The sequence below is a fragment of the Tachysurus vachellii genome, chromosome 13 (genome assembly GCF_030014155.1).
Source record: "Tachysurus vachellii isolate PV-2020 chromosome 13, HZAU_Pvac_v1, whole genome shotgun sequence".
Taxonomy (NCBI): Eukaryota; Metazoa; Chordata; class Actinopteri; order Siluriformes; family Bagridae; genus Tachysurus; species Tachysurus vachellii.
Window position 1 is genome coordinate 12,236,328 of NC_083472.1, and position 17,565 is coordinate 12,253,892.

Below are 17,565 nucleotides of genomic sequence, written 5' to 3' on the forward strand. Positions count from 1 at the left end.
GTTCTTACTTTAATATGCCACACGTCTGATATATGTGTGTGTGTGTATATATATAGGTGGTTTATTTGGTGTATTTGATGTTTATGTAAGACTGCAGTACTCTAGGTGCCACTGTCTCCATCTCACCATTGCTGCTGCTGCACTCTGGCTGGCTTGCTGCTGCTGTGCTGCTTTAATCCTGGCCTGCAGGTGTGCCGGTGGGTGGAAGTACTTGCACTTGTCGCGCGAGCAGCGGCCCTTGACGTAATCCATGCACACGATGACGGAGTTCTCGCTGCCGTCCACCATGCCTGCCTCTACTGGGTGAGCGTAGCGGCACTCGTTCTCACCCCGCGTGCAGTTGCCCCGCTGAAACTCACGGCACACCTGGAAACAAAACACGCAAAAATGATCAGAAAAACAGAAGAGTACGGCTGCACGTTATTACTTAGTATAGTTCAGGCTGATAAGAACTAAAAATAAAACAATATTTGTACAGTTGATTTAACTGAACAGCAGCTGATGGCAGCAAGCCCATCTTAAATGTTTTAGCAGTTTCCTAAAACTTAAAATGCAATACAGTATCATAATGCAATGCATGGTCATCATATAGCTTTATTTAATATCCACATCTCTCTCTGACCTTAAATAACCCAGTATGGGTTAAACAGAACTACACATAGCAGCAGCCATACCTCAAGCTTGTCTGTGCGAACATGCTTCTGAGAGGAGTTGCCGTTGCCCACAGAGATGCCCGTGGGGCTCCCCGGGACCAGCACAGGGGTGCTGGGCAGCAGCTCGGGCATGAGGCTGATGCCAGGGTTCATGTGGCCCATGTAAGGATTTAAAGCCATACTCTGAGTGGTGGCCAATGAGGGTGATACTGGGAACGTGGTCTGCAATACAGGACCAAAAAGAGGGAAGAAAAGATTGAGATAAACGTTCAATAAAAGCAACTGGATTTCACAAGGCTTTTACAGAGGAGTTCATTGGCTCATTTTAGAAGCTTGATGCACTTATTACAAAGCTGTATTAAATTATACACTGATTAACCTTCAATCACTGTTAAATACATGCTTAATAAACACTTCTTATTAAAAAAAGAAGAAAGGGTTTAACAGATGAACAGTGGAACGACGCTGGGAATGAGAAGGTGTGCTTACTATGGGCTGTAGCTGGGCTCCAGGCAGCATGAACTGCACCTGCTGAGCCAACATGGCAGCTGCCGCCTTTTGCTGAATCAGGTTGTTCCGGCCATTGATTTCTAGCTGGGTCTTCAGGTGTGGCGGTGGGTGCAGGTACTTACAGTTATCACGTGTGCAGCGACCCTAAGAGTGAGTAAGAAAGAGAGTCGGGATGAAATTTTTGAATAAGGTTGGATGATAATCTGAGATCGCTTTAAAATTCAAAAGGAACCAAAGCAGGATATCAGGGAGATAAGGATCAATCAAGTCAGAGAATAAAATTAAATAGTTGTTCCATACATGTGCAAGGAACTAATATAATGCAAAGTAGAAACAAAGCATGAAACAAGTAAAGCAGGTTGCTGGAAATTTAGGAGCTATTGATTAGATAATGTTTGATTAATGATCATTGTTATGACATTTCCAAGCACTAGGACCGGGCTATTCAAATGCCGAACCGGGGGCGGGATCCGGTCGGCATGGTAATTTGTTCCGGCCCTTTAAGTGGCCTAGTGTAAAAAAGACATCTCTATTAATAAATTAATAGTGATGTCTAATCCATTCAGCACGAGCCGCAGTCGCAGCACAGAACAGGAGTCACGTGACGTTAGTCGAGTGGCGCGAGCAGCCTCTCCTGTGAGACACGATGACTGACAGGACGATGACTGACAGGACGATGACAGATGACAACTTTTCTACTGTTAATTTCTTCAATTTTTTCACAAATAAATTGAGAAATTCGGTGAAACAACATTAACCATACTGTACTATCCTAGCTCTAATTACACGTGCAAATCCTCATTCTTACACATGAATGTCATTAAAACGAGTAATCGCACATACCTCACATCCCAACTCCTGCACCAGTGTGTGTGTTCTGCACTGACAACATACACACCCGATTTCACTGCTCTTGTGAAATCTAAAAAATGTCATTTCTCTCATTAGAAAGCAGCCTAAATGTTTGCAAGTTACTGAGATGGCTGTTTAAAAAAGGCATACTAAAGTAATTTATTGTGACAAAAAAATACTATACTGAATGATATTTGCCATATTGTTATGTGCATTTAAGTCTCAGTTTAATTCTAAATGAGTGTGATATGACTCTCTGATTTACCCATTTGAATGGAGAAAAAAAACCCTGACTCGGGCATGTTACAATGCACCGATGTATATGTTGTAATGCAGTTTCAAAATACAACAGGCGCATCTTTAAATGCAAGGGAAAAAACTTACTTGGGTGTCTTATGGTGGAAAAATACAACACATGGGCTCCTATATTGTTATCTTCATCGCTCATATTGCAAGCCATATCTCACTGAACACTCATTTGGGAGGCTTTTCATGAACTAATTGAATAGTTCTGCACTAGGATTTTGAATCTATTACGATTATGCATGAATATGGACAGTAATCACAGCACACGTAGCAAAGGTTCACCAGGTGTCCTTAGAAACACATTATGTCTCTAATGCAATTTGTCTTATGTTTAATTAGCTGTAAAATTGGTACAAGCAAGTTCTTTAAACAGGAACATTAGCGTATCATCGTATAAGCAACCTTTCATATCCTAATGACAAACAAATACTGATATCTGGCCAGATACAGTGTGGCACGTGTGTGTGTGTGTGGTGAAGTGTTATTAGCATTTTGGGAAGATTCAGGGGTATTGGGGTATATGGGGTATTCAGACTATTCCTGTTTAATTGGTATGAAATATTAGTCAGATATTTATTTGAAGGGTCTGGTGAGTTTGTATTACACTGCATTGCAAGTGACAGCAAAAACATTCACATCATAGCGATTATAATCGTTATTACTCACCATTCAGTTTTAGTAAGTGCTCTATCGTAATCAGGGTCACGTTTGGGTCTTAGATCCTATCCCTGTAACACTGGGAGTGAGGCAGCAACACACTCTGGATGGGACACGAATCCATCGCAGGGCACCATGTACACACACATTCACTAGCGTGTTTTCTGGAAACCAAAACTTGGGGAAAATCCACTCAGGCACAGTGACAAGGTGCCCTGTGTGTCTGTAATGCTTCCTGAGGTGCCACTCGTTTTATCTAGATGTCAGCCTTGTAACCGCACAGGTGTGGATCACATGTTAAAGTGTTAAAATCATTTTCCAACCGTTCAGGAAACCGACGAAGCCCCTTAAACAAGGGGTGGCAGCTCAAAAGCCTGTGGAGATTTGCATGTCGTGAAGAGTTTAAATCCCAAGACAACCAGACACACACTGTTTGAGCAAAATGACCTCGACTGCTCGGCAGTATGCTTAGACTATAACCTCTCAGTTCAATCCTAAATCACTCTGGTCTGTCACACTGATTCTTAAAGTGAAATCCATGAAGCAGGATCAGTGCTTATTTTGATTCTATTTAACATTGTGTTCCTACAGTTGTTATATTATATGCTAAATATGTTCATACTCATGTTTCTCTTAACACAATTAGCACTCTGACTCTTCAGTACAGTTATAGAAGGGAAATTATTTATAACCACACTATTCAGTGTCACCCAGTAGATGATGGGTTCCCTTCTGAGTCTGGTTCCTCTCTATGTTTCGTCCTCTTGTTGTCTTGGAGAGAGATTTTCCCTGCCACAGTCTTGCTCATTAGGAATAAACCTTGAGTTTTAATAACGCTATTATATCTGGATTTCCGTAAAGTTGCTTTGTGACCACATCCAGTACCAAATGCACTATATAAAGAAAACCGAATTGGATAATAGGAACTGGTAACTGGAAGTGAACGGATTTGATCGTGTTTTGTCGTAACGTTTTATCAGCAGAAACCTTCGGGGATGAAACGCTCTGAAAAACTGACAAAATATTATTGCACATGTTACAGACTGATATTTGGATTAGACAAATAGCTGGATTATGTAGAGACAGGATGTCACAGGATTCCGGGGTTTATTTTTTTTCTTGGTCTAGTATTACACATTAATTCTATTATATTATTAACAGTATAATATTAATTTATTATAACGCAAAATACTCATTTAAATCAATTCGATCTTCCACATTCAGATGCTGTGCATGTTTTAAAGTTTGTTGTATCTGGTGTCACTGTTGAAAAGTATCATTTACTAAAAACATACACTTATATGTTAGAACATATAAACTGCCTACCTGTCTTTAGTTCCTGTTTATTTGCCTATGAAATATTTATAGACACGTTATGGAACCTCATGTTCATTTTTCACAGCCAACCTTCCCCATATGTTGCCTTCCCATTGCATGACTGATCGAGTTATTTGCTTCCCATGCCTTTGGCTTTTAGAATAGTGGAGAACTTTGTGCACTGCAAGCAGGGTGCATTAGCCAAGGGTGAAATCCAGTCAACTTACTGTAACTTCATTACCCCTGTGGAATAAATTGCACTCTGATCGCACTCTACAGAACAAGCACAAACTTCTTTGTTCAATCACCCTCACACACACACACACAGAATATACTTGCTTCTCGACATGCTACAGGGTTTTTTGTAGTTGAACAACAAGGTGAAACTTACAAAACTGTGGTTTAGCTTCATTAAGAGGGGCATGTTAACAGATTTGATTCTAACTTCTGGCACTGTCATAATCACTGGCTATATCTTATTTATCACTAAAGCACAGTTTGGATCTACATGCTGCTATGGCTCAAAACATTTGCCAAGTATGCCATAAAAGCCTGTTAAGAACGAGTTCCTTTCCCTTTGTCCAGACTCAACCCTGGCCATAACAGTGGAAGAGTATGAACTAGAGCAGCGGTCTCCAATCTTATCCACAAAGGGCCAGTGTGGCTTCTGCTTGGTTGGAATGAAAACCTGCACCCACACCGGCCCTTTGTGAATAAGATTGGAGACCGCTGAACTAGAGGAACTGTAAGTGAAAGTTGGCAGTGTGAAGGTGCCTTTGCTCTGAACACTGATGAGCTGTGTGCGACTGACGTGACGGATGGGTATAGCTACTGAGATGTGTTTACTCCCATCCACCAACCCACCCACATACGCACACACCCATCGTTCACACAACAAATGAATGCTACAGAGTCTGTCAGACCACAGTCCCAAAAGTCACACCTCTCTCATTAATCTGTTACATTTTTGACTTGTTGCATGACAGATAGCCCGCTTTCTCCATCAGATCAGAAACTGGGGATTGAGTCACCCACCAAGAGAGTTTGCCATCTCATGAATACTAACTGGTTGCCTTAGCCACGCGTTATAATCGCTTATTTTACCCTGTACACTTTGCTACTTAGTCTCTGTTGGTTCTACTCCTCATTGTGATGTCTTGTTGGTTGCCACAGTTCAGAGTGTTCAGTGACTCCCTGACTGGCTGTACTTAATTTGTACTCTTGGTTATCCCTAGATGAGTCTTGAGCTGAGATCTCACTTACTGGCAAGTCACTGTCAGAAAAAAATGCACCTTAGCATCATGGCCTTCAGGTAAGGAGGCTAGACCAGATCGTCCAAAGCAGCGTTACAGGAGTTGCTAAAGCTGGAACATGGCTTTTAAGGTACTTCCCATGAAACTACTCATTATCACCAGATTCAGACTGCTGCCAAGTTTGAATCACTTGTTGATGTGACTCTTCTACCCTGCTGATTTTTTAGCAACTCATGCATCCAGATTTAGGTATCATGTCAGTCTCATAATGACTAAGTGTGAGTCACAGAGAGTTGATAAAAAATTTTTCCGATGTACAGGAAATTGAAAAAAGTGTTATTGGCCCAGAGGCCAGTGGTCATTAGCAGTTAATGCTGTTTTTCTGACTATTGTGCTGGACTATTAGGATAAAAAAATCCCCAAAATAAATAATACAGTGTACATTTAAACCACCTTCCCAGAACCATTACTTACAGTTTTAACAAACATGACGACTGGGTTACTGCCCTAAGGATAAAAGATGTAATGCACAAAAAGTGTTGTCTGACACGGTTGTCTGACACGGTTGTCTGTCTGGGTAAGAGGGACGGCTGGACCGTTTTCACCTGTCCATCAGAACTGCAGATTCTGACACTTTCCTCTGAGTAAGACATGATGCTCTGTGATGGAGCATGAACAAGAGTTTAAAAAAGCAGGGTAGCTGGTTCAAAATGTATTGGAGGAAGTACACGTTGCCTTTCATCCTCTTTGGTTGGTAGGAAAAAGCTTACTAGAGGAAGGGAATTATCAGATGACAAAATACAAAAACGTCAAAGGCAACAGAACAAACAAAAATTTATATTACTCAAGTGATGCCTTCACAGCTCAGCAGTTTCCTCAACTGATTTCATGAATCTCAAGACTAATGTGACACTAATGGGTACATATCTGGTACCTTAACACAATGAAGGTGTCAGTAAGCAGCTTTAAAGGAAGAGTGAGGAGGCTCATTGGCTCTTGAGGAGCACTGGAACGTGTAGTATGTTAAAAATATGCTTGAATTCGAGGTGGGTGCTGCTTTTTCCACATATTAATTCACAGGAACCTGTAAACCGAAGTGCAAATAAATAGCTTTTGGTATAAACTAATACTGTGTAGCACTGGTACTACCAACACGTACAGATAACATGGCACCTGCTGTGTGAGTGCGCACCTTCATCGGTGCAACATGTTACTTTGCTGGATAAAACACTTACATTTTAGGTCAGTAACAGACCTTCCAGCATATAGGGCAACTTAACCAAGGTTGAGAGAACCTGCTGTCCAGTATCTGTCTCATAAGTCCTCTGTAAAACCATAAATCAGAATGGTTCATGTGAATATTATTCAGTTTACGTCCAGACAAAGCACAGAATCTAATCTTTTATTGAATTACCGGCTAAGAAGCGAATGATCTCGCTGTCCTTAGACAGGTTCCTCTGATGGAGAAATTCACATAAAACCATTGTATTGGTATTGTATTTTATTATTTTCCATTTAGTCATCTTGTAAACACATGGCGCTGTGTTTCACAGGCAGCTAATGAAGCTTACTGGCAGTGCGGCGCAGCAGTGCAGAGGAGCCCCAGAATATAAAACGAATACAAAATAAAAGTCTGTAGACAATTGTGCTGATGAGGTATATGCCTTTCCAAAGCTTGTCACAGGATCTTTGTGAATGATGTCAGCAGCGGAAGCGTGAGTGTCTGAAATGCAACCAACTTTAAAGCCGTCATTACTCCAGCAGCAGAAAAGACATCATTGGCGAACGCGCTTGTCTTATAAATAATGATTATGGACAAAGTCACTTGGACAAAATGAAAGCAATGTATCGTCCCCGTATCTAAACGCTGTCGGTTCCTGTGATAGACTCCGGCTCTGTGAGAGCACGTCGGCAGGAGATTTGTTTGGCACAACTAGTGAAAGCACAGGGTAATGTCTTTCTTTTTAAATTGGAAAGCCAACTTTTTAAAAATAAAGACATTTTTAAACAAGAAATTTGGTTGTATGGATATCTAAAATACACACAGTTTTAATTGTAACAGAAATGTTAATTCTATGACGCTGATTATTGATCGTTTAATTTTTTTTTTTTAACGGCATACTGTATTTTTGACACAAAAAAGGTTTAAAAAAGCTCATTTTTTAATTAGAATTTTGAATAATTTCTGCATTTCAAACAAAAATAGAATAATTAAATATATAGCTACAACATGAAAATCCACGTGTGTTCTAGTGCTCGTTTTTGTGCATGATCTATTGCTTAAGTGGTTTATTTTTTTTTTTTAAAAATTCCTAATTGAGTTTTTGCACATCATCCGAATCTGATCCGTTCGTCGCCTCTCTCACAAACAAGCCCAATTTTCTAGTGCCTATAGTGACAGCAGTGTTTGCATCAGAAGTAAAGAGAGTATGTTCTGGGAGTATTTAGCAGTGAGCAGACGGTCCCCTAAGAACAGACGTCCCCAAAACACAGAGGAGAAAGCAGCTGAAAGCAAAAGATCAGCAACAGTGTTAATCTGCATTATTAATGGCCAAATTGCAAGGATACACTGCCGCAAATCTGCCATCCACCAACATAATAATAATAATAATAATAATAATAATAAAACCACCACCAAACTGGACAGCATATTTGTGGAGTTGTGTAACAAGTGCTGTGTTTTCCTCCTGATGCAGATACAGACAGAGAGAGGAATGAAAAGCTGTAAGTCACGTCGTGCTAGATTCAGTGGGTCAGGGATCTCCTCGGCGTAGCCATGGTAACGCGCCCAGCAACTGGGAGGAAGTTTTGCCTCATCCGGTCTCCTCTCTTCTTATTGGTCACAGACAGAGCGGAAGATGATAACAGACAAGATGCGCTCTATGATTACAGAAGAACCTGCATGTAACTGGTGGCTTGGGCTATTAGAGCATGATGTCGCAGATATTTTCTATTCGTGTGGAGTTGTTAGCAGAGGGCAGACATTAATAAAAGCAGCACAGAGTTGAATTTTATGGAATGCATAATTTATGTGTACCTAGGCCAACGTGCAGGCAGGCAGGCAGGCAGGCAAGTCAGAACTAATGGGTAAAGAAACCTCTCCAGCGAAAGACACCAGTTAGGAGAAAGGACATTGTGGTAGCCATTAAGGGACGTCAATAAATTAGCAGAGAAGAGGAGGAGGAGGAGGAAGAGGAAAGGGGTTGGGATGAGGGGGATGGTCTCTTGTCCACAGAGAAATGAATAAGTACTATTAAAATGAAGTGTTGTATAATTAAAACCTGAACTGAAGTTGCGGACAGTATTGTGCATTTTCAGAGCTCATTAAGGACATACCGTACAAGGCTACGTTCTTCTCTCCCTCCCTCAGCACACTGACCCTGAAACTGCCTTTCTTCTATATTTATTTTGAAAAATAATCCCATTTCACATTATTAATCCAGACGGCGCTGCACTGCCAGACTATCAGTGAATTACTGGAGGATTTCTGTATAAAAGCCACGGCTGCAACTCTCAAGCCTGCTGATCGTGCTGCATCAGCGACTTGTAGTTCTGAATTTATACACAGAGGAGATATGCGAGGAGCTTCAAAGAGATTGCTATTTTGTTATAAGAACTCCCTGATGTTTGAGCTGTCGCTCTTCAGCCTTCCTAATCAGAATACTGATCAGAAAACGACCCTCTCAAGAGTTCTTTTATTTAAAATCTTTTCTTTAAAAAAAAAATAAAATAAAATAATGATTGATCCTTTTTGCCACAGCAAGCTCAATATAATAAAATATTTAGTCAGGAATAAAAATAAAACAATTGTAAGAATGCTGACTTGGCATTATGACCATACATTATGGCCAATCAGATGTTTTTGGGTATGATGTCTAAAGTTTGAAAATGGATAGAAGTTCTTTTTCAGGTTGCATTGCTATAAAAATACGTGTTTACTGTGACGTACACCATTTTGTCCACAAACGTATATAATTCTATAAATCTCTGCTTCTGTTACTCGTCCTGATTTGCAGTGGGCTACATCTCGGCAGACCCTCTGCATTGTGCACGCTTGGACAAAAGTGCTTAATCATGCTTTTGCAGATGTAGTTGACCCAAGTCTGCTGTATACTTTTAAAGGCTGACACAGACACATACTGCCTTTCAGGACATCAACAGAAGAATGATCACAACTCAGCAAAAAAAGAGCGTAGATGTGTTGGCATCAGAAAACGCCAGTGTGTTTGGGTGTGTTAGGTCCTATATATTTGACTATAAAAGATATAAGGCTCTAAGTTCTGTACCGGAGCTCTTTGTGCTGTTTGAGAAAGTGTGTATCTTTGCGTCAGGGTTACCTTGAGAGAGTCGAAGCAGGCGATGACGCGGCCATTCTCCACATGGCAGGTGCGAGAGGGGTGAGCAAACTTGCACTCGGTGTCGGAACGTGAGCACGAGCCTCTCTGGAACTCGCGACACACCTCTAGTGTCAGCCACTTGGTGTCCCGGCCTACGGCGATGTTGACGGCCATGATGAGCGGATGCTTTAGGTGAAGTTAAAGGTCGTCTGGGGGTATGAAGGTTAAAAAGCGCACGTAGCAGGACAAAAAAAGTCACTTTGCCGCAGCACAAAAAACAGTCTGGTACAAGAAAAACATGCTCTAATGTTCGGACAGAATAGTGGAAAAGCTTTAACAAGAACAATAACAAAGAATCTAGGACTCTGTGGGTTCCAGGAGCAGGCGTGTCCAGGAGAGAGCAGGTCACTCAGGCATGCTGCAACGGCTTCTGGACCCTTTTACTCAGACTGAGGGCACTAAAAGTGCAGACGGACACGTTCTCCTGGGCTGCGGTGGCTGTCCGGTCTCATACACGACAACTTTTTCCACTTTTCCCACCTTTGGATTCTTAAAAGCAGCTGTCCTGCTGCATGAAGATTTTCTAGAGATTCTCACATTTCCAGACAACAGCAGATGAAGAAAAGGCTTCAGGACTAAAATGTTGGGTACAAAAAAAGAAACGAGTCGACTGTCCTTGTATTAACTGGATGATATTGAGAGCGAGGTGGGGGGAGGCTCGAGATCGAGGAACAGCAAATAGGCCGATTGACTGTTTGCCTGTCAGAGTAAAATATAGCCCGAGTCAAGGCCAAGCGCAATCACCGATACACTTACAGGCAAGCAGTCAGGTCTGGGGGGAACAGCAGCGTGGGAAAAAAAAAGCATGCGCCGGCACGAGGCTGCTGCAGCATCCAGGCACTTTGTGGTGATACACGTCCGCTGCCTTCTACTTGAGTCGCATTCTTGTCCCTCCTGTTTCTCCCGTGTCTCTTCTTCTCATTGTACCTCCAATATCTCCTTTAGCTCCTCTGATGCGAAACCTGTCTTTCAAAAGATAAAGAAGGAAAAATTACAAAAAGTGTAATGACAAGTCAAAATTGAAAGACAATCGCTGGGTCGACCTTTGTAAGATAGGATGTGCTGTTTGAACTGGCGAATAAACAAAACTGTCGAAATGAAACTGAAGAAGCTCAAGTATTTAAACTGCAAAGCTGGGAGTGTGGGATACAGAGAGGGACAGGATGGAGAGAGAGAGAGCGAGAGAAGGAAAGTGCATGGCAGAGAGTGCATGAGCGAGAAGCAAGAGAATGAAGGAGCGAGAGAGGGAAAGAGAGGTAGAGGAGGCGTGCAGGCTGGAGGCAGGCAGCAATGCACAGGAAAGGGCAGGCTGTGTCTTGATTAAGAGATAGAGGGAGGGCGGGAGAGAGGGAGAGAGGGAGGAAGAGAAGGAGGGGGAGAGAAATAAAGCACGAGAGAGTGCCGTCTCTTTATGACCAGCACAACAAGTTGGTGTCGGTTATGACTGCGCTTGTGCTCGTGCTTATTTCTTGAAAAGCGCAGAGAGACTTCGGAATTTGTACACGTTCATGAAACACAGGTAGTAGAAGAGAAGAGGAAGGGAAAGCCTGGCCCTCGCAACGGCAGCAGCTCGGTGCTCAGCACTATGACAGCCAATCGGTGACTGCTTTGCAAACGGGCTGAGTGGGCAGCAGCCAATAAGGAGCCGAGTTATGCGGTGACTGTCTTCTTTTCCTCTCCTGCCTCCACTGGAAGAGACTGTCGTTGCTCATTGCACGTGCTCTCGGGCTCGCCTGTAAAAAACCTACGAAGCACGTCTATCCCCCACCCCCCCAACAGGCTTTATGGGAAAGATTCTGTACTGGTTTACCACAAAGCCTCTTCCACACACACACACACACACACACACACAGAAAGTCTCTTCCACACACAAACACACTGAAACAATGTCTATGTTTACATTTAAAATATAAGAGTAAAAGTATTATAGAGAAAAGCACGGAACCGTGAGTTCAACACAAGTCTTAGCAGGAACAGTGGGAGTGAGTTTGTGTACACATGTTTGTGTCATGGGTGGTTTAACAGCTGACATGCAGTCTGCGGAGAAGAAGAATCGGTGATGTAATACAGAAGAAGGTGGGCGATACTGAGGAGGGCCGGCAGGCTAAGAGGAAATCTGTGTCTGCTACTGCTACTGGAGGTCTAAACGTGTGTAAACAGACCCAGCAGACTGTCTGATGCTGTGATTGATCTGTTCGATGATAGCAATTTTTTTCAAATAACAATCTTACTTCATGCTAATCTTAGGATATTTGAATAATTACCATGGCAACACTTAATATTAAGGTTCCCTGAAGCAACATTTAGTCAACGTTACCCAACCGTATTTATGTCACTTTATTCACACCTTTGTGTAAATACCACCTTAAAATCTATTTTTATTCGATCTACGACTAAAAAGAGTTCACATGAATGAGCAAAGATGCATTTACAGCATGTTTAAAAATATTTACTGAACTCATTGAACTCTGGTGTCAACGTGCAAACATACAGGCTTGCTTTGCCACCTTCGTTCCAAATTTCACCACTTAGCAACTGTTAATGACATAAAATGAAAAACATTTTACTGATTTTTGTGTGTGTTTCTCAAAGTTCATGAACAAACAAGCAAATCAAAATGACCCCAGACTGTCAAAATGTGCACGAAAAACTTTTAGCTAGCTAGATCGCTAGATAGATCGCTAGCTAGATAGATAGACAGACATACAGACAGCAGATAGATAGATAGACATACAGACAGACATAGATGAGAGACAGATAGATAGATAAAACAGATAGATATATAGATATACAGACAGACAGATGGATGAGTAGATAGATAGATTAAACAGACAGACAGGAATTAAGTAACGCTAATAATTGAAATCCAGCCTATATTACAGTAAGACACACAGAGGTTACTGACCTTAAGAGCACGTGCTACAGCTAAAGATGATACAAACGCAAATGTTACATACAAGACGTAACAGGTAACGCCATGTTAGTAGCACGTTACACAACAAATCATAGTGACAAATATGTCACAGCTCAAAACATCTGTTCAAGAAACCTGATGAGGATATGATGATGCAGCGATTTGATTCTATCTGAACTTGTTTATGATTTGATAACGACCGTGTTTTCTGCATTCCGGCATTTCTATGAAAACTTCTGATTGTGTAATCTACCGTTTAAAGCTGAGCAGGTTAAGTAACTGTAATTAGGTGATTATGTGGTAAGTGTGACAGGTTCATCAGAAAGCTACTCGATTTCCCACAGCCATAGAAAGAGGAAGCTTCAGCTGCACTGCAGTGACAGTCTAATGACTGTATCTGCTACGCTTGATGTAACCTAATCTAACAGGTTTGGAAGGTTGGATTACAGATCACTTGGGCTAACAGTGTAATGTGGATAGCTATAATTAGCTCTAATAATAGTTTAAGAGACTAGGGTTCTTATGGTTGTCTTTGTATTTTTTTTTATTTTATTCTTTTGATAATAAAAGTAAATGAAAGTAAATGAGGCTGCTTTCACTTCAGGAGCATGTAGTCCATTTAAATCGAACCCCTGGCACATTTTCACACTACAGCAATCACACTCTGGTGTAGACCAAAACGAGGCGAGGCCCGAGCTAGGAGCTCTCGGTCTGGTGAACCAAATGAACGCGGGTGAGGTTCAACTGCAGTGAGAAAGCGGTACGGCTCTGCTGCAGAAAGTCGACCGAACTCACAGCGTGAGTATTGCAGGCGGCGTATTTGTTGTTGTGAGCTGCGAGGATGAGTTGAATGAAAGTGTTTCAGACATTGTTTAGCTAAATCCTGAGTAGCCATGTGCTTAAACTAATTAAGGAACAATGCTGGAATGGAACAAAAAAGCTGAAGAAATCAGGAATATAACAAATAACAAATGTCTTAATCGGTGAACAATATAGACTAAAATAAACCTCCCGGTTACACATTTGCTCTGTTTTAACCATACCAGTTATGGAAAAGGGAAATAATTTAGAATTATGTTATCTTTGACACCCAGATGAGGATGAGTTCCCCTTTTCCTCCTCATATCCTCTCAGGGAGTTTTCCCTCACTACCGGCACCTCTGTCTTGCTCATTGGAGATAAACTGAAAATGTACAGTTGATACGCTGAATTGATATATTTCTTTAAAGCTGCTTTGTGACTATGTCCATTGTCAAAAGTGCTGTAGAAATATGACTGAATTGAACTGAACTGTACGGATGATCTGGTAAAGTTTCACGGGGTTGTGTGTTACGTCCCGATCTGATGAAGATGCAGCATAGAGGGATGAATGAATGTACGGCTATGGCGGATCTAGACAAAACAGCACTGCGGCCATTGAAGAAAAAAAAAAAAACAAGAGAGAAAATCAGAAAGAGGGAGTAAGCGATGGAGTGAGAGAGGGAGACAGAAGGGCAGATAGGATCTGTGCCCGTGTCTCACAGAAACACACACAGACGGAGGAGGCGGCGGGGGTTCGGGAGTGTGACTGCGCAGACAGACAGCCCAGAAGGGAAGGAGAGCACTGAGCACTGCAGTGAAGTGGGAGAGGGTGTGAGCAGGATGATGTGAGCATGTGTGTGTGTATGATGGTGAGAGAGAAAGAGAGAGAGAGAAAGCAGAAGAAATAAGAGCGAAGGGGGTGGAAATTAAATTACTAACTACACACTCCAGAACAAAGGAACCTCCACATGAAGCAAAAAAGCAACAGAAGGATGCTTTTCTCGCTCGTGTTTTCATGCTGAGCTTCTCTTCCTGTGTGCTACAGTAAAAAGGCAGTGAGTGGCCTAGTAGCCAGGCTACGCCACACACACCTGTTCTCTGTACAAACACACACAGTTTCTATACAGCTCAGACACACGGCAGGTAAACTGCGGCACGAAGCGGCCCTGCCATGTTCCCTCCCGGTTCCGTTTTTACGCCTTAAAACAGCTTCGGGCATCTGCGAGATACAGAGTTTGGCTATACAGTAGATAGGGAGCCGATGCCATGACATGAATGTGTAGGCTGAATAATTGATGATGCAGCGCGAACCGGAAGACGGGTTTATAGTGTAGGCTGGACCTGGCCTGCTCCTGCTGAACTGCGACTGCTGCAGTGCCCTTGAAACAGTGTTGTTCAAGACTAGCAACAGCGTACATATTAGCATGTGTCATGCAAGACTCCGCACGAACTCGGAGTAATGCGTTTTGACAAACATGACTTGATGACTAATGAGGTTAACATGTTGAACAGCAACTATCTCCTCTGCCTGGGCAAAGACAGCATACAAAGGATCGTCTGTTTGAGCCTAATAATATTATCGATTCATGAGACAGGATTCGCTGGGGTGGTGGTGTGGTGACGTGAAGCTGGTTTACAGTCATGTTCCGCTGCTGGGACATGGCTAAGCAGAGAATAAAGATGGTAGACTGAATTGTGTGTATGTGTGTGTGTGTGTCACTGCTGTATGTCTAATAGAGAGGAGGCCTGCAAATATCAAGCGTCTGGAAACGGTGAGTGTATTGACTCTGCAAGGTCACTCAGTCAGGAGCACCAAGAAACGTATATACACACACACACACACTTTGCAGTGACCTTCAGGAATGGAGAGAAGTGAACATCTACGCAGTGTGGGAGAGACAATGATTAAAATTCACAAACCAGTCTTTGTTGTTTTTTTAAGCGCATGGATTTAAAGTATATGCAAAACAGAATAAAGCAAGCAAAAGAATAAATAATTCAATCCACCGAACCAGTTTGCTAGACGTGTGCCAGCTATCTGTTTCCTCATATTTTTGGTGCAGACATCTGTCTTTCATTAAACATTAACTTTGATAAAAACCTCAAACTAAATAGAAAAACTGCAGGGAGAACAGCGCTGTCTCCTTTAGGCTGTGCACCAAACAATCTCCAAACCCGGGGCTCTTGATCAGCTTGATCGATACGATGTTAGGAAGGGGACTTAACCCTGACATAATGCTCACTGAGGGTGACACATTTTTCGTCACACCGTTTCTCTCTCCGTCAAAACACCCTCCATACTATGGGCTATGGGAACAATGATTAACCAGCACTTCCAGCTCTATTCACTTTCCAAACCTGTCTTTTATCCTGGGCAAAGTGAACATTAGCAAGTTGTGCAATAAAACAAGAGGGACTAAATGGGTCATAGCCTTGAAAAGATAATAAAACGAAACACACAAATCCAAGCCATCAGCTGCTAGTCAGAATATTTTAACAACTAACTTTTTACTTGCTTTCTCGGCCTTACAGGTCGATTATATGCGTCCGTGCAATAATGAAATCAGCCGATCATGTGGCAGCAGCAGAGTGATGCAAATAATCATCATATACAGGTCAAGAGCTTCAGGTCAATTCCATGTTCATATCATGGTGAGGTATCTACATTTTACACCGAATCGGTGGAATTGCCTTGTTTGATGAGACAGATCAGAGGAGAATGACTGCACTGAGATGACCAGACTGAAATACTCAAATATGTCTGGAAGCAACTGGGCTGCTCGGTCACAGTGCAACAGAATGTATGTCATCTGCCCTCTTCCACATACTTCCACAGACGCCTGTGATTGACAGGGGAAGGAGTACATGACTCCGCCCACTCGGTGAGCACGTCTGATTTTTCTCCTTGGGCTCCTCATAGCTGCCTGTGGCATACTTGATATTTAATCTTGTAATCTCCTGACGACAGGACAAAGCTTTTGTGCTGACAGCTATCACTGAAAAAAACCCTGTGTGGCCGTGTCCTCTCTGCGATCTGCAGTGAAAACCTCAACACGGTCTGGGTTTACACACTTCCCTGTCTGCCGATTATTTGCGCATGAATAGCCCATATGATGGAGGTCTAAAAACAAACAGCGAGTACGAGCAGAAGAAGCCTACACTACAAAACAAGCCTATGAAAATGAGGAGTGCCGTTTGTACCGACTGGAAACCCTGATGACAGCGAAGTAGATTTACGAGATCGCTTCTGCGGGACGTGACGTCCACCCGAGGTTTAACGTTAAAATGACACTAAAGACAGCCGATAAAAGGTATGAAAGAAAACGGATCTGTAATCAGGAGTGTAAGTGATGCTTCATGAAGCTTGGGTGTGTGAGGTTTGCATAAAGGGTGTGGAAGTAAAGAGAGGTGTAAGACAAAGCCGTTTTTGGCAGCTGTGTTGAAGCATGATCGACAGCATCGGTTACAGTGGCTTCAATCGCCACTAGCAGAGACACGAGCCATGTGATACTATAGCTGGTTCTAACACACAGGAAATGGTGTTTTACACACAGAGTGGATGGGTTGGTGAGATGGAGGTGAGGCTGAGAGTGAAACACAATTCCTCAGCATAGACACTGCATACTGGTGCACTGCACAACATACACACGCATTCATGCATGCAGTATACAGTATACCCCAGGCTCTAGCTAGGATTTGGTGATTTTGCACTCGTAGCGATGAATGCAAAATCAAGCAAATTCCACGATATTCGTTGAAGCTCGCAGTTTGTCAAAATCCCAGCAGATTTCCCGAGGGTCATGTGCCGCCATCAGGACGCTCGTTCAGTCGACAACCTTCTCTGATTCGTTTTTTTTTTTTACTTTCTATCACTGAAAGTTATTTATAGCATTGTCTTCAATGCT

General features: G+C 42.3%; 1 protein-coding gene across 18 annotated transcripts in view; it reads right to left on the reverse strand.

Annotated features, from left to right (window-relative positions):
* The window catches only part of mbnl3 (muscleblind-like splicing regulator 3), a 43,182-nt gene that overhangs the window by 17,754 nt on the left and 7,863 nt on the right, over positions 1–17,565 (reverse strand). For 17 of the 18 annotated variants that reach the window (XR_009649348.1, XM_060884587.1, XM_060884580.1 and 14 more), the window contains exons 2-5: positions 9,886–10,907; positions 1,143–1,307; positions 675–875; positions 127–366 (exon numbers count right to left, since the gene is read on the reverse strand). Coding sequence is in view for 17 of the 18 variants with exons in the window: in XM_060884587.1 (XP_060740570.1) it covers positions 127–366; positions 675–875; positions 1,143–1,307; positions 9,886–10,059 (780 nt within the window). In the remaining variant the exon portion in view is untranslated. Of the gene's footprint in view, positions 1–126; positions 367–674; positions 876–1,142; positions 1,308–9,885; positions 10,912–17,565 lie in introns of all 18 variants that reach the window. The other variant, XM_060884571.1, reaches the window with a different exon arrangement.